At 44.8% G+C, this 16,758-nt stretch overlaps 2 protein-coding genes and 1 pseudogene across 4 annotated transcripts; 1 reads left to right on the top strand and 2 right to left on the bottom strand.

The window, feature by feature from the left end:
• Positions 1–283: 283 nt before the first annotated feature.
• LOC136537693 (uncharacterized) lies at positions 284–5,977 on the top strand. The gene is made up of 7 exons (XM_066529682.1): positions 284–764; positions 1,955–2,095; positions 2,308–2,648; positions 3,612–4,356; positions 4,440–4,533; positions 4,614–4,668; positions 5,516–5,977. The coding sequence occupies exons 1-7, from the start codon at positions 380–382 to the stop codon at positions 5,576–5,578; spliced, it is 1,824 nt and encodes a 607-aa protein (XP_066385779.1). The 5' UTR covers positions 284–379; the 3' UTR covers positions 5,579–5,977.
• A 257-nt stretch (positions 5,978–6,234) lies between these two features.
• Positions 6,235–7,396, bottom strand: LOC136537780 (pyruvate dehydrogenase E1 component subunit beta-4, chloroplastic-like; annotated as a pseudogene).
• Positions 7,397–10,903: 3,507 nt separating this feature from the next.
• On the bottom strand, positions 10,904–16,035 carry LOC136537875 (pyruvate dehydrogenase E1 component subunit beta-4, chloroplastic-like). 3 transcript variants are annotated; one of them, XR_010779149.1, is made up of 7 exons: positions 15,750–16,035; positions 15,581–15,654; positions 15,417–15,463; positions 13,812–14,204; positions 11,655–12,308; positions 11,415–11,544; positions 10,904–11,307 (listed from the first exon to the last, which is right to left on the bottom strand). XR_010779149.1 is itself a non-coding variant. In XM_066529942.1 (4 exons), the coding sequence occupies exons 1-4, from the start codon at positions 15,820–15,822 to the stop codon at positions 14,561–14,563; spliced, it is 297 nt and encodes a 98-aa protein (XP_066386039.1). In that variant the 5' UTR covers positions 15,823–16,035; the 3' UTR covers positions 14,231–14,560. The 3 variants fall into 3 exon arrangements, 1 of the variants encoding a protein (XP_066386039.1); XR_010779164.1 differs by having other exon boundaries at positions 11,415–11,727; positions 11,923–12,308; XM_066529942.1 differs by lacking the exons at positions 10,904–11,307; positions 11,415–11,544; positions 11,655–12,308; positions 13,812–14,204 and adding an exon at positions 14,231–14,663.
• Between the last annotated feature and the right edge of the window lie 723 nt (positions 16,036–16,758).

Genomic DNA, 16,758 nt, shown 5'->3' with positions numbered 1-16,758 from the left:
CTTCCTACTCAGTAAGATTGTTCAAGCGCCATAGGCTTGTTTTTGGTCCACATAAAAGCGGCCCGATGTGATGCAAAGCTCTACTCGGCCCAATTACCCCACCAGCCTTCGGGCCCGAACACCTCCATCCTCTTCTCGTGGGGGAGAAAAAATAGACGCCCGCAGACCACGCCCACCAACGCCCATGACCCAGGCTCTCGCGCACGTCAGAGCTCATCACGCCGCCTGCACCCGGTCCACCACCACCATCGCTCGTGCTCAGCCGGACCCCGCACGAGGATCCCCCACCCTCTGCGCCTCACACACTCCTCGTCTCGAGTCGAGCGCCGCCCCAAACCCCCAACCAAACCCTCGGCGCCGTGCCGTCCGCGGCCAGGCCATGGATCTCCGCCGGCCGCCGCGCTCCTCGTCGGGCGGCGTGGAGCCCAAGATCCGCCAGGTCGGCTTCTTCACCCCGGACGCCTCCGCGCCGTCCGAGCCCCTGCCCCCCGCCGCCGCCGCGGTCCTGGCGCCATCGGCGCAGCAGAGGCCCGCCGCGGGGTCGCCGCCGGCGTCCGACGACCTCGCCACGGGCCGCCTCACCCCCGTCATGATCCCTCCCCCGCGCCACGTCGACCACCTCGCCCCGGGCCCACCCTCCCCCGCGGCGGCCGACGTCGTCCTCGCCACTTCCGCGCCCGTGCGTTCGTCCCCGCGCCTCGACGTCGCGTCCGAGATCGGCGACGACGACTCCTGGTCACGCGCGCCTTCTGCTGTGGAGCTAGGTAATTCTGTGCCTCGCTCTATCAAATGATGAGATTGCCATTGCACATATAGCTTTGGGGGGAAACGAGACCAGTTTATGCTGTCATGGTAACGAACCAGAGGATCTTCTCAGTTTTTACCTTCAAAATAGGAAGGCTCGTGGCCATGCAATCAATACTGGAAAGTTTAAGCTAAGCAAAGTGAACTTGCTTCTCTCTGAAACCCGCCTGGACTCTTAATATGCACATAAATAATCTGTGACATCTAGATGTAGTCTTATTCGCGAAATGTTAGTACCTGAAATGCTTTTGTAAAACTAAACTTAAGAAGGTGACTTAGGAATTGCATGCACACATTTGTACAACAGACGTGCTGAGGGAGACATCCAGCCCATGGTGGGGGCGGACTGTTTTTTAGATAGGCACATACGGTCTCACAGTGCGGTTGCCAAACTCAAATATAACCATTGTTTTGATGGTTTACCTGGAGCAGGTTGTGCATGGAGAGTGTATATTAGAGCACGTCCACTGTGACCTTAAAGGACATTAGACTTTAAAAACCTCCTTGATATTACTATAAGGTCGTTGAGTGTGGAGGCCCAGAAATGTGTTGCTTCTACGTAGATTTGTGTTCTCTTGATGAATTGGTCACAAGTGGTGTTAGAATGTCTGGCTAGAAGCGCAATTAAGGTTGTTAGCTATGATTGGTCATGAGTGGTCTTCTAACTTCTTTAAGATAATAAAAGGTCAAAAGCATTTAAGTTTTTGGGTACATGACATATTCACCCAAATGAAAAGAAACCTTAATGATGACACGATGAGGGGCAACTGCTTCTCCTTTATTCTCAACCACTTTTTCCATGGATCTTCGTACTGCCAGGTGCTAGGGCTTGTGGGAAGCAGCAACTTACTGTCGGTTGTGCCTCTCAAGTGTGGTGAGGAGGGAGCAAGTGAAGAAAATTGTTTTTTTTAGTAAATTTTCTGACTCAACGTTTCAGCTGACTTGGATACATAATAGGATTCTACCTAACTGAAATTTTGTTGTTTTTTAGCATAAAGGTTATTTGGGGATGTATGAATGAAAACCAGAAAGTTGTAGTTTTGCTGGGTTTTTGTATATTAATTTTGGCTTAATGGTTAATATCTATTAAATTTGTTGAGAAAATTATTTGACAATTTTATTTATATACGTGCACATAAGTTTGTTTCAGAAGAAAACAAGCGTGGTTTGGCTGAAGTACGGAATGAGGTTGCTCCAGCATCTATTCCACAAAAGCAGAAAACCTCGAAGGCAGAGAGACGTGCAATTCAGGAGGCTCAACGTGCTGCTAAAGCTGCAGCGAAGGAGGCAGGTAATTATCTTGACATAGGGTTTTGTGGAGCGCTGCTTGAATCACACAAAGCCTCTCAGCATGTCCGACTGTTTATTTTTTGTTTGTTGGCCTAGGGTTTGGTGGTAGAAAATGTGCCTATGAATATGCTCAACTTTGTTATGGTGATCTTGCACGTGTGTAATGCAAGCATAGCACCCAATCATATTTTTCACATTACTTTGCATTTACAGATAAATCAGGAAAATCTGCTGGTGCTGCGATGTCCAAGCAAGCAAAAATTGCTCAGAAGAAAGATGTGCCACAAGCTGCAAGTACAGTTGCTTCTGAGAAGAAGGCTACTGAGCGTCCTCCAGAAAGAGAGAGAAAGTTAGATGCTCCTCATCCCCGCATGCAGTTTGATGATGTGCATAAGGTGGAGAAAGCAAAAAAACGTGCAGTAGTCAACCAATCGGAAGCTCGAAACAGAGTTGAACTGTTCAGGCATCTTCCTCAGTACGTGCATGGCACTCAGCTTCCTGACCTCGAGTCAAAATTCTTTCAACTAGAACCAATGCATCCTTCTGTATACAAGGTAACTGTTGTGTTTTAAACCTACCCTGACATTTATGTACTCCTACTATCGATCTCGAGTAGGATTAGTCAATGATCTATTCTTCACCCACGCAAAATCTTCATGCATTTGGAGTAGGACTAAGGTGTAGGAAGCTATGTAACATGCAACTGTTGGGTTACTTCTACAGATACGAGGATAGTTGATCATGATGAAACAGTCATTGCTGACTTACTAATCACCGGATGCTGGATTACCTTGCTCTCCTGGTCCTAAGAATTTTGACGTGGGCCGAAACTCAAGACACCCTCAACTTGTTTTGTCCTTGAAATGTGTCATGTATCTGCACCTAAGTTGTTTTTTTGTATACAATTCAGCCTTCTTTTTCTCTTTCCAATATCCATAAATGTAGATAATGTTAAATATGTACACCTGCCAAAGACTTTGCATAATACGTTCGTATGTGCTCTAGCTCTATATACAAGAAGAATACTAAAGATAAGCCTCCGTTGCACAAGAGCTAAGCCACTAAGGCTTATGTTTTGTTTTTGATTCATTATGAATTTTGTTGGGAATGTAGGAAAGCAGAGTTCCATGACAATAGAATTGCATTTCCCAGATGACTAGCCCTGTTTGTCTTCTGCACATTGTTGAATTCTAGAAAATCTGTTCCTTGAAATCACTTCTGCACGCACCATCTGAACTTTAATCTAAGCTATATATTGTGCTGTAAATGTTTAATGGTGTATGGTGATCCCTGTTTACTATTGAGTTGTACTCTGGTTAAAATATACCATTTAGGCCCAGGCAAAACTAGTTTGCGAGCTAGATTTATGTTGTTATTGTTATTGTTGTTGATTGCTTAGATGTTTGGTGGTGCTGACTTCTGAGTAGCAAAGAAAATAGCTAATAAAAATTAAATAAACTGATTATTGTCCATTTTGGTAAAATCTGATTGACTCATCTGGACTTTTACTATTTCAGGTTGGGCTCCAATATTTATCTGGTGAAGTATCTGGTGGTAATGGTCGTTGCATAGCAATGCTTCTTGCATTCAGAGAGGCAATAAAAGATTACACTACACCTCCAAACAAAACTCTCAGCAGAGATCTGACTGCAAAAATCAGCAGTTATGTGTCATTTCTTATTGAGTGTAGGCCTCTTTCAATCAGCATGGGCAATGCTATTAGGTTTCTGAAGAGCAGGATTGCAAAGCTACCACATGCATTGTCAGAGTCTGAAGCCAAAACTAGTCTTCAGTCTGATATTGATCGTTTTATAAATGAGAAGATAGTTCTTGCAGATAAAGCTATTGTCAGCCATGCCATCACAAAGGTCAGAGACAATGATGTCTTACTGACATACGGATCATCATCAGTTGTTGAAATGATTTTGGACTATGCTCATGAACTTGGGAAGAACTTTCGAGTTGTAGTGGTAGATTCTCGCCCAAAGCTTGAGGGACAGGCATTGCTGCGGAGATTAGTGGCAAAGGGCATCACCTGCACATATACACACATATATGCCATCTCATACATCATGCATGAAGTAACTCAAGTCTTGTTGGGTGCCTCATCAATATTATCAAATGGGACAGTTTATTCTCGAGTTGGGACAGCATCAGTGGCTATGGTTGCACATGCATTTGGAGTTCCAGTTCTGGTTTGTTGTGAGGCATACAAGTTTCATGAGAGAGTGCAACTTGATTCTATATGTGCTAATGAGCTTGGTATGGATATTTTGTCGTTTATGAATATGTTCACCTCATGCATGAGAACTACTTGACGACTTGACGTGAGTTTTCTTACTCAGGCGATCCAGATGTCATTTTGAAAATTCCTGGGAAGGCAGAGGACCATCTTAAGAACTGGGCAGACAATGCAAATCTCCAATTGCTAAATTTAACGTATGTTTCTGAATTCTATAGACCAGCAATTCCTTCTGATACTATTCCCCTCAGTGTAAATAATGTTGCACATCTAATAGGTATGATGCCACCCCGCCTGACTATGTGTCGATGATCATAACAGACTATGGAATGGTAAGATATGCTTCTCACTATAATCAATCTTCTAGGTTATTATTTTTTGAATATCGGTGCAAATGTTCTCTTTTTTAACATAATGCAACTAGTTACTGCAGTCAGTTGTTAACAATAGAACATGTGTCCTTTTTATCAGTGAATCTATTCAACCATGTAAACATAGTTTAATCTGCTTGAACTGTTTTTATTAGGCGTCTTGTTCTGTATACATAGGCTACATTCAGATTAATCATAATGTATCCAACATCTTCAACATAGTGTTTTCTCTTTGAATATTTATTACTCACGGCACTTGCACAGTTCTGTAGAAGCAGCTGGAAACTTATTTATGAACCAAGTAATGCTTGACCTTTGAACTAGGTTAACTGGTTGTGTTCTGTTGCACCAAACTAATCTGCTGAGTTGGGTAGGCCATGCCACTCTAAACTCCAAGCAATTACACATATGATGTCCCCTGTACATTTGTACTTCCTGCTGTTCGGGAACCTTTTGCCTCACACACTAACAGTGACGCACCATTATGTATTTCTTTGCCTCTATACTTGTGTTTTTGTATAATTTATAAAAATCTGATATTTGTCATCACATTAATTTGACCTTGTAATCTATTTGTACATAATGGTGCGCATGGTCCATGGATGCCTACTTTTTTTGTTCTGTATACATAGGCTGCTGATATTTATACATCTCTCACTGATATTTGCCTCTATACTATCCTGAGCTCGTTGGCTTCTGCAGTTATACATGGTCCATGGATGCCCAGTTCATTCCAATTTTGTTTAGGATTTATAGGTAACATGTGGCCCATTTGGTCAAATATTGATTGTGTTGTTTCCTGTTGCAGCTTCCGCCCACTAGTGTACCGGTCATTGTGAGAGAGTACCGCAAGGAGCAACTGTGGATATGACTCACTGCCCTACTGCGGTATGGTAGCATTTTTGGTGACTTTTGCCTGAGTGCAACATGATAATGATTGCACTGTTGGCCTGAGGTTTTTTGTCTGCCCTTGTTGCCTTTTTACCAAAAGATGGTTCGTCCTGTTTTGCGATCACCTGTATAACTTGCTACTCTATGAAGAGCTCACCCTTGCACTCATGTGCCCTCGGACATTGTTGAGTTGATGGACCAATGAGTACCTTTTTTTTTCAAAAAGTTATTCTGGTCACAAACATCCATGGCCTCAAGTTATTTCAATGGAATGTCACCTCCAACCACAGAGAAGGTTGTATCGTGAACATTTTGATATGGTCTTATACACCTCAATGTTGAACGCTAATTTGTACTGTAGTGCCCATGTTTGGCCGTTTATACAAGCATCAGTTGCCAATTTACCGACCAATATTCAGATAAATGGGCTGTGTCATTCGGAGAATTTCTCTGGGTCTTTCACCGACCAGTGCAGTATGTGAAGCATTCCTGGACTGGAGACTTACTGGTTCATGGCATCTGACCCTCCAAGGATCCACACTGATCTTGCTATGGAGTAGCTGTGGTCAAATTCTCGATACAATGTTTTTTTCTGGGACAATATAAATCAACAATAATCATATAACTCCAGCCCTGTTAGTACAATGATTCTTTCCGTCAACAATGAAATGTTCAAACCATCAAATTCGGCATTGTATAGCGCAGATAAAGGAACAAGATCGACTCCGTGCAGCTACATAGTTGAATTGTACATAGCTGACCCCCCAACGAATGCAAGTTACAGCGCAAAACTAACAAACGGAAAGTTTTTTTCATGGCAACAATGATCTCTCAAATGTGCCAGGACACAATCTATTGACATATTTGCTCGACCGCAGCCACGATCTGGGCAGGCTGCACAACGGTTGCATCCTCCAAAGTTGCAGCATACGGTGTAGGCACGTCCTGAGATGACAAGCACATATGGGGGCGTCAAGGTAGTTCCAGAAGTTGTCGATGATGGCCGACCTCAGGCTGGCGCCGATCCCACCCGTGTGCATGCACTCCTCCACGATCAGCACGCGGTGGGTCTTCTTGATGGAGTTGTCAATAGTGTGCAGATCAAACGGCTTCAACGACCTGATGTCGATGACCTCGAGATCGTACCCTTTGTTCACCAGAGTCTTTGCTGCCTGCATCACGTGGTACCTCATACGTGAGTATGTGAGTATGGTCACATGCTCCCCAGGCCGCACCATCTCGGCCTCCTCCAAGCAGAGCACATATTCCTCGTCCGGAATTTTCTCCTTCAAGTTGTACAGAAGGACGTGCTCAAACAGCACTCCTGATGGCAGCTTTCATTAGGCCTTCAGCGTTGTAAGGAGTTGAGCAGGCAACCATCAGCAGGCCTGGGATCGACTGGAAATACGATTCCAGACGTTGTGAGTGCTCTGCACCAAGTTGACGACCGACACCACCAGGGCCACGGATCACAACTGGGATTTTAAACTGGCCACCAGAAGTGTAATGAAGCATGCCACAGTTGTTTGAGATCTGGTTGTAAGCAGGGAGGAGGAATCCCATGTTCATGCCTTCAACAACAGGCCTCAGCCCTTTCATTCTCGCTCCAACTCCCATACCAGTAAATGAGTTCTCAGCAATATATCCAGAACTCGAAGGTCTCCAAACATATCAGCCAAACCTTTTGTCACCTTGTAAGAACCACCATAATGACCAACATCTTCACCAAACACGCACACTGTTGGATCTAATTTCATCTCTTCTATCAAGGCCTCACGAAGAGCTTCAAACAGCAAGACCTCATTGTTAGAGTTCGTTTTTAGTCATGTTCATCGGATCGGGATGTATTGGTAGTAGGAATAGGTGTTCGGGATCACAGAGAGACAGAGAGAAAGGGGGTGATAGGTTGCAAACCATCAAAAGCCGTAGTGGTCGAAGCTCCGGCCGGGGTTTCGTTGACGGACGCCATCTGCGCGCCGGCAGCGACGTTCGGTGGAGAGGGAGTCGGCGCTGTGGCGTCCTCGGCGGCGGCGTGTGCGTCGGGGTGGCGTTGCCGGCGTCGGTGGTGCTTCCCGTCGCTGGCAGCGCCCCTTCTCAAGATCGGGTCTAGGGTTAGGATGTCGGTGGGGTGACTGGCGGCGCGGTGAACCTCGTACTGCGAGCCCCGGCCCCCACCTTTCCTTTATAGCGCTGTGCGACGAGGGCCCACCAACCATGTAGGGTTGGGCGCCCCCGATCAGGGCGCGAGAACAAGGCCCAAAGGCCGTTGGGCCTAATGGCGTGGGAGATCAAACCTAACATTCTCCCCCTTGATCTCTCATCTATTCTTCGTTCTTTAATTTCGTACTCAAAACTTTCAATTCATATTTTTCTTGATTCCATCCTATTTCATCACAGATTAGTGCATAGAACTGTCCCATCGTCACAGCAATTAGTGCCGTTGGACTAACAGCCACAATACACTTCTCCGTTTTGAAATGTAAACTTTCTTTGGGCCCTTCGTATGTTCGGGAATCATAGGCTTTCCCTTAAACCCATGCCGGCTACGTGTTCTCTGAACACGTTGGATGGTAAGCCCTTTGTGAGCGGATCCGCGAGCATTTTCTTTGTACTTATATGCTCAAGATTTATTATATGATCCCGAACTTTATCTTTCACAACATAGTACTTTATGTCAATGTGTTTGGCAGCACCACTTGACATATTGTTGTGAGCATACTGTACCGCTGGATTGTTATCACAATACAATCTCAGTGGTTCATTTATATCATCAATCACTTTCAATCCGGGTATGAATTTCTTCAGCCAATTCACCTGCCCCGTTGCCTCATAGCATGCTACAAACTCGGCATACATTGTCGAGGATGTAGTTACGGTTTGTTTGGAGCTTTTCCACGATATAGCCCCTCCTGCGAGAGTAAATATATATCCTGACGTGGATTTTTTTTCATCTCCCGCATAATCAGAATCTGAATACCCCTCTATCTGCAGGGAGTCAGATCTTCTATACGTAAGCATGAGGCCTTTCGTACCCTGTAAATAACGCAGGACTTTCTTCACTAATTTTCAATGTTCAATTCCTGGATTCTTTTGATATCTGCCAAGTAACCCGATAACAAAAGCTAAGTCAGGGCGTGTACACACTTGAGCATATTGTAAACTTTCAACAGCTGAAGCGTACGGTACCGCTTTCATTCGGTCAATTTCATATTGGTTCTTGGGACACTGATGTTCCCCAAATCTATCGCCCTTGACTGTAGGAGCAGGTGAAGGACTACACGCATGCATACTAAATTTCTTCAGGACCTTTTCTATGTATACCTTTTGCGATAATCCTAGAACCTCTTTTCTCCTGTCTCGGTGAATCTCTATTTCCAAAACGAACGAGGCCTCACCGAGATCCTTCATATCAAAGTTTGAGGACAAGAATTTCTTCGTTTCCATTAGTAGATTGATATCACTACTAGCAAACAAGATATCATCCACATACAAAATTAGGAATATGTACTTTCCATTCTTAAACTTTGCATAAACACAATTGTCCTCAACATTTTCTTCAAACCCAAAACCTTTTATCGTTCTATCAAACTTCAAATACCACTGTCTTGAAGCTTGCTTCAATCCGTAGATTGATTTCTTCAGGCGGCATCCCATATTTTCCTTTTCTTTTACGACAAAACCTTTCGGTTGTGCCATATAAATATTTTCTTCCAAATCCCCGTTTAGGAAAGCCGTCTTTACATCCATTTGATGTAACTCCAAATCATAGTGGGCTACAAGTGCCATTATAATTCTGAAGGAATCTTTACATGAGACTGAAGAAAACGTCTCATTGTAATCAATCCTTTCTCTTTGCGTGAAGCCTTTCGCCACAAGTCGCGCTTTAAATCTTTCTATATTCCCTTAGGAGTCATATTTCGTTTTGTAGACCCATTTACAGCCTACTGTTTTGGCTCCTTTAGGAATATTTTCTAAGTCCCAAACTTTATTGGTACTCATTGATTTCAATTCATCTTCCATGGCCTTAAGCCACTTTGATGAGTGGTCGCTTCTCATGGCTTCTTCAAATGAGGTGGGATCATCCCCCATCTGACATTCTTCTGTTTCATAAACTTCATAGTCATCAGTAATAGCTGATCTTCTTATTCTTTGAGACCTTCTAGGTGCCTCCGGCACTTGTTCCACATTGGGCTGTTGTTGTTCTTCCTCATGTGCAACATTTGGTTCTATAGGTTCCTCAAGGACAGGTTCCTCATGTTCATTCATTGTCGCCACGGGAGAACTTGCAACAGGTGTTGGCACTACAGTGTCCTGCACTGTCGGTGCAACAGCAGCAGGTAGCGTGAAGAATGGTTCTTCGACCATCGGAGTGGGTACATGTACCCGCTTCTCCTGTAGGCTGATTTCTCGTGCTACCATGCTCCCCCTGATCATGTTATCCTCCAAGAACACAACGTGTCTTGTTTCTACGATCTTCGTATGTCTGTCAAGACAATAGAAACGATATCCTTTCGATCTTTCTGGATAGCCAATAAAATGACAGCTGACTGTCTTGGAGTCTAACTTTCCTATGTTTGGGTTAAACACTTTTGCCTCAGCTGGACAGCCCCACACACGCAAATGGTTAAGTGAGGGTTCCCTTCCTGTCCATAATTCATACGGTGTTTTAGGCACCGATTTACTTGGTACTCGATTAAGTATGTGAATGGTGGTTTTCAGTGCCTTTATCCATAAACTAATCGGTAATGTGGAGTAACTCATCATGCTTCTTACCATATCCATTAAGGTACGGTTACGTCTTTCAGCCACTCCATTCTGCTGAGGCTCCTCCGGTGTGGAGTACTAAGCAACTATGCCATTTTCCTGTAGGAACCTTACAAATGGTCCAGGAATTTGGCCATAAGGGGTATGTCGCCCATAGTACTCTCTACCTCGGTCTGATCGTACTATCTTGATTTTCTTATTGTGCTGATTTTCAACTTCAGCTTTAAATATTTTAAATTTATCTAATGCTTCCGATCTTTCTTTAATTGGATAAATATTACCATAACGAGAGTAGTCGTCTGTGAATGTTATAAATGAGTCATAACCATCCACACTTTTCACAGGAAAAGGACCACATATATCTGTGTGGATTATTTCTAAAATTCCTATGCTTCGTTTGGTATCTTTCTTAATTTTCTTGACATACTTTCCTTTGATGCAATCAATGCATTGTTCTAAATCTGAAAATTCTAAGTGCGGGAGAATTGATTCCTTAACCAATCGTTCCATTCTCCCCCTCGAAATATGACCCAAGCGACAATGCCATAATTTTGAATAGACAGTATCAATTCTCTTCCGCTTCTTAGTTACATCCGTAGATGGGGAATCATTCACATTCTCATCACATACATTGTTCGCATTCTCAGCAAGAGATAATAAATAAAGCTTGTCTTGTCGAAAGGCAAGACCAACACATTTATTATTAACCAGTATCTTACACTTGCCATCACCAAAATGGCAATCAATTCCATCATCATCAAGTTTCGAAACACTTATCAAATTTCTACGCAAAGAGGGAACATAAAGTACTTCTTTAAGTCTAAGTACAAAACCATTATTCAATTCTAAAGAAAAATCTCCAATGGCTTCAACATTGGCTTGCACTCCATTTGCAACTTTAATCGTTCTTTCTCCTCTTTGCAAGGTTCTCGTCCCACTTAACCCCTGTAAAGAATTTGCAACATGAGTAGTTGCTCCTGAATCAACCCACCAAGTGGATTTATCATAACATAAATACAGGAATTCATCTACAAATGTAATAAATTCATCACCTTTCTTTAGCAGAGATTTCAGGAAGTCTGGACAATCCCTCTTGTAGTGTCCCTTCTTGAAGCAGTGCTTGCACTGATCCTTTTCAGCTCCACCATACTGCTGATTCTCAGAATCCTAGGGTTTCTTTCCCTGTAAATTGGAGGAAGAGGCCTTATCCCACTTAGGTTTCCCTTGTGGTTTAGAATTCTTGCCATTAAAGTTCTTTCTTTTGTTATCCTTCACAAAATGAGCAGATTCACCTTGTGAGGACTTTATCCTCTCCTCTTCTTGAGCACACATCGAGATGAGTCTTTCTATGCCCCATCTTTCAGGCTGCATATTGTAGTTCACAATAAAGGTGTCATATTCTTTTGGCAAAGAAGCAAAAATCAAATAAATCAGGAAATCCTCCTCCTTCAAATTCATTTCTTTTAACTTAGATGCCGTAGTGTTCATCTTCAAAATGTGCTCTCTTATGCTACCACCAGTAAATTTCTCATTCACAAGCTTCTTAATCAGTGAACTTACTGTGGCCTTGGTAGACCCAGTAAACCGACTCTTGATTTTCTCAAGATATTCTTTGGCAGTAGCACATTCAGGGATTGAGTCCCTTATCTGTTCTTCTATGGTGGCTTTGGCTACCAACAGGCACTTGTGGTTGGAGAGAGTCCATTGCCTATGTTCAAGGTCATATTTCATTCTTATTTCAGCATGATCACGCTTTCGAGCAGCGAAATCAGCGTCAGATTCATTGTTACATCTCACCGGGTCCTCTGGCTCAGTAGGACACGGTGAGGTGATGGCAAAATCGACCTCTCCCAACGCAAGTTCCAATTCATAATTCTCCCGCCACACACGGTGATTGGTTCCGTTGAGTGTCGAGATGTTGGCAATGTTCACAATGCATTTGCCTCCTGAAATCACACCAGAGTAAGTAAGAAACATTTATACATAAAATTTCATGCTTTAACTCAACGTTGGTCAAATTAAAACTTATAATTCATCCATGCAAACATTTTACATCACCGTTGGGCAGAAGTAAAATTAATGTACAATTTCTCATGGATCAAAATTATAATATTGTTATTAACAACGTTGGTCAGAAAATAACAATATCATAATCGCATCAAAATTATCAGAAATTCATTTCTCTTAAAATTAAATTATCCCGTTGATTCAAATTTAATCAAAGAGAACAATAATTATCATGCATAGCGAAAACATTAATAATCTTTTCATATTATTATTTTCCAGAAGCACTAAAAAATTCATTGTTTTCTGAGCAAAATATCGTTGGATAAAATTTGCACAGAAAATTATATCAAAATCATTCAAATTCATCAAAAAATATGCATTAAAATTGCTCCTGGAAAATAATAAGAAAATTTATTTCTTCCTTCTTTCATTTCAGCCCGGCGCGGCCCAAGACGCGCTGAAAACGGCTCGGCCCAGCTGTCCTCGCGCGCACAGGCCGCACCCAGGCCGCAACCTGGGCCTGGGCCGGCAAAGTGCCGCGCACCCGCCTGGGCCGGCGATGGCCCGAGGATCCATGGCCGTTGGTTTTGATCAGACGGTCGCGCGCCGTCTTCGGCCGAATCAAAACCAACGCCGCGCAGGGGGCCTGAAAACCCTAGGTCATTCGGCTCTTCCCCTTTCTCTCTCTTCGCTCTTTCTCTCTTCTTAGCCGCAGCGAAGACAGCCGCCACCGAGCAGCCGCGAGCGAGGAAAGCAGAGCGGGCGGCCATGGCGAGCCTTGGCGCCGTCGCCGGCCCCCTCGCCGGCGCGCGTGCTCCCCAACGGGTGAGCACGCCGCCGTCGAGCGGCCTAGCCGCGGCGCTTCCTTGGCCGAGCACGGCGAGCCCGCGCCCCCGGCTCGGCTTCTTCTCCCGCACCAGCGAAAAGGTTCATCCGACGCACCCTAACCCTAACGCATTTTTCCCCTTTCTGATTTTGAGTTTGTTCTTTTCGGGTTTATCCGAATGGGAAAAACTAGGGTTAGGGTTAGGGTTCGTTCTTGCCGATTCGATTTCTTTGCTTTCGTTTCTTTCTTTTTCGTTCATCCGAATGGAAAACTAGGATTAGGGTTAGGGTTCGACCCTTCTTTCTTTCTTCTTCCCCTTTTCTCTCTTTCGGATTTGCGTCTAGGGTTCTCAGAATCCGACCCTCCCCTTTTCCCTTGTTCCGATTTGATTTGGGAAATTAGGGTTAGGTCTTAGGGTTCGATTTTCTATTTTCTTTCCCGATCCGCATCAGATCGGTCGGTTTCACTTCCCCGATCTGATTTCTTGTCGAACCGTGGCTTTGATACCATTGTTAGAGTTCGTTTTTAGTCATGTTCATCGGATCGGGATGTATTGGTAGTAGGAATAGGTGTTCGGGATCACAGAGAGAGAGAAAGGGGGTGATAGGTTGCAAACCATCAAAAGCCGTAGTGGACGAAGCTCCGGCCGGGGTTTCGTTGACGGACGCCATCTGCGCGCCGGCAGCGACGTTCGATGGAGAGGGAGTCGGCGCTGTGGCGTCCTCGGCGGCGGCGTGTGCGTCGGGGTGGCGTTGCCGGCGTCGGTGGTGCTTCCCGTCGCTGGCAGCGCCCCTTCTCAAGATCGGGTCTAGGGTTAGGATGTCGGTGGGGTGACTGGCGGCACGGTGAACCTCGTACTGCGAGCCCTGGCCCCCACCTTTCCTTTATAGCGCTGTGCGACGGGGGCCCACCAACCATATAGGGTTGGGCGCCCCCGATCAGGGCGCGAGAACAAGGCCCAAAGGCCGTTGAGCCTAATGGCGTGGGAGATCAAACCTAACACTCATGACTGAAAGGAAATTAAGTAACGTTAGGAATTTGCAGACAGACACAAAAGAAATCACATTACTAAAGAAATCAAGGATAGCCAAATATTATTCAAATCGCCAGTCCTTACATACTTCCAGTAAAAAGAATATAGACAATAAAAGAGGAACAGAGGAATGGTTAGCCAAAGGCTATTATGATTTCTAACATTGCTAACCCTGAAAGCTGACATGGCCTGTGATTTGTAATTCATATATCTGAGAACAGGTTACTAATCAGTTTCATGCAATGAACAAACTGCAGTTACTGTGAGTTAACACCCAAATCCCAATAATCTTTCTGAATGGGAGGCAGTGTTAAGTCTAGTTTACCCCAGCGTCATAATATAAATCTCTTAAGATCTATTATTTTTATCAATGATTTTACTTCTTGGATAATAAATGATGAAAACAGGTACCCCATCCAGTCTGCCAAGTACCAACTACAATAAAAACAGAATATTAGGTCTCCAGTTTTATTTACCAAGTAGATTAAGCAAGCAAAGGCACAAGGTTGAAATACTCATTTTCCAGGCTACTGTAATTACTTCAGGTTGATAACATGTTCAAAACATACTAGCCGACACAGCAAGTTCGGTGCCAAATTTCATCTTGCAATCAATTCATGGTGACAACCTCATGTACCATAATAAAAGCTTACAACATATAGTTACATAACCTAGAGATATCTACAACCCGTGAGTATTATTCATTTATTATTGTAGCCGAATTAGAAATCCATGCTCAAAATCACACTTTGCTGCTTAGTCCACTTATATATTTGCCTTTTTTTGTTGGGACATGTGAGTGCACTAGTGATTGAAAGACAGAACAGACAGATTACGGCTGCTCATTTTTCTTTAACAAAAAATCATCAAACATATGATAATGTGACATATAAAAAGTGGAGCCTCTCAAGCGTATGTCCCTGCCTCATGTCACTCAAATAGTGAGGCAATTTTCAGATGCAACAAGTTGAGAACCATGGTAGCTACCCAATCAAATAGTCCATGTACAAATCAATGGCTGTGTCACATGGTGAAACTGGTGATGCAACTACAGAGTAAGAGTATGACTGCTTTCAGGTTTCAATATGCACACATCGCATAGAACACCAAATGAAACTAACTGCCACATAAATGACTTGATCTTGTTGGAGTTTAGGATGCCATAGACAAGGGGTAAAACGTTCTTACCCGTTGGACTTGCCGACCACGGCGCTCGATGGCGCATCCGCCTTTGCCTGCGCAAGAGAACACACACACGGAGAAAATAGTTCAGCACACCAGCAGCAAATGGCAACGCGTGCTGCAACCAAAGCAAAACAGCAAACAGACTCAAAATAGCAATGTCACGCAACTGCAACCGCTGCACGCGCCACTAGCCTTCCGCGTCCGGCCGGCGCCGCCGGCGCCACGGATACGACCCTCGCCGCTGCAGCAGAGGGAACACACGAAGCAGGTAAACACAAACTTCCAGGGAGCTAGGAAATCCGAGCATATATGGTACGCAGATAGAAAGAAGCGTACCCGAGGTGGATCGGAGGCCGGCGCAGGGGGCGGTGGCCGGGGCCGCAGCGCTCAGCGAGAATGCGGTGGCCATCGGGAGGATCGGGTTTGGGGGATCTTCGGAGCGCAGAGGCCGCGGCAGCGGTGGTGGGTTGCGTTGATAGGCAGAAGAGGTGGCGTTGGGTTTGGTTCATTGGTTGGGCGTAGGTGGCGATGGTGGACTGGTGGAGGAATGGAGGCGGCGGCGGCGGAGAGAACGAGGCGGTCGGGGCGGTCGGGCCGGACCGGGAGAGGAGAGGAGGGAAGAGGCGGGCAGAGATGGGCTGTGGACCGGGTCTATAGACTATAGGGAGATAGAAGGGTCGATTTGGTGGGCCAACCCGGTCCATAGGTTTCAAACTTTTTTTTTTCGATTGGACTTTGAAGTTTGAAGTTCAAAATGGTCGGAATCAGGTAGTAGCATAAACAGAATGCACTTGTACGAGGAATTATAAGACTGACTCCAACCGTCGTTACCCAAATAGGACATGCATTTGTTGTTTTGGGTCTTGCAGGAAAAATAGGTCAGCCACCCAAACGTTGCATGTTCCAACAGGTGACCCAAAGACAGACGACCGAGCACGGCCGGTTTCATTCGCGGGCACGCCGTGAAAGTTTCCGCGGGAAACGAAGCGTGCGGACTGAGTGCGAAACTACGGGTTCCTCGAGCGGGATTATTTGCCGCCCCAGCTACGTGAAGGGACTCGAGGCGGCAGCGGCGAAGCCGGCGCAGGCTCACTCGATGAACCGTCTGCACAAGGCCGACGTTGGCGCACAAGAGTCCATCAGAGAGTGCAGGTAATCTGATTTTCTGGCTATTTGCTTGTTCGATCCTTTAGGGCTTGTGCGTTTTGGCCCAAATCCAAGTGGATTGGAGAGGATTAAAGGGGATTAGAGAAATTTTGATTTTTATAGAGGATGAAATCCCTCTGAATCCTTTCCAATCCCTCTTAATCCCATGATTTGCGGCTAATTTGTTCTTAAATCGGCT

Source organism: Miscanthus floridulus, chromosome 1 (genome assembly GCF_019320115.1).
Source record: "Miscanthus floridulus cultivar M001 chromosome 1, ASM1932011v1, whole genome shotgun sequence".
Taxonomy (NCBI): Eukaryota; Viridiplantae; Streptophyta; class Magnoliopsida; order Poales; family Poaceae; genus Miscanthus; species Miscanthus floridulus.
Note: the sequence above shows the minus strand (reverse complement) of the source record. Positions and strands in the feature narration are given on the sequence as shown.

What these genes read in the sequence shown, in the direction of transcription:
- LOC136537693 (XM_066529682.1), top strand. Translation starts at nt 380, where the DNA reads ATGGATCTCCGCCGGCCGCCGCGCTCCTCGTCGGGCGGCGTGGAGCCC. An exon ending in GCCTTCTGCTGTGGAGCTAG is followed by an intron (nt 765 to 1,954) that starts GTAATTCTGTGC and finishes AGTTTGTTTCAG; the next exon opens with AAGAAAACAAGCGTGGTTTG. An exon ending in CTCCAATTGCTAAATTTAAC is followed by an intron (nt 4,534 to 4,613) that starts GTATGTTTCTGA and finishes CACATCTAATAG; the next exon opens with GTATGATGCCACCCCGCCTG.
- LOC136537875 (XM_066529942.1), bottom strand. Translation starts at nt 15,822, where the DNA reads ATGGCCACCGCATTCTCGCTGAGCGCTGCGGCCCCGGCCACCGCCCCC. An exon ending in CGGCCTCCGATCCACCTCGG is followed by an intron (nt 15,655 to 15,749) that starts GTACGCTTCTTT and finishes CCTCTGCTGCAG; the next exon opens with CGGCGAGGGTCGTATCCGTG. An exon ending in GTGGTCGGCAAGTCCAACGG is followed by an intron (nt 14,664 to 15,416) that starts GTAAGAACGTTT and finishes TTTTTATTGTAG; the next exon opens with TTGGTACTTGGCAGACTGGA.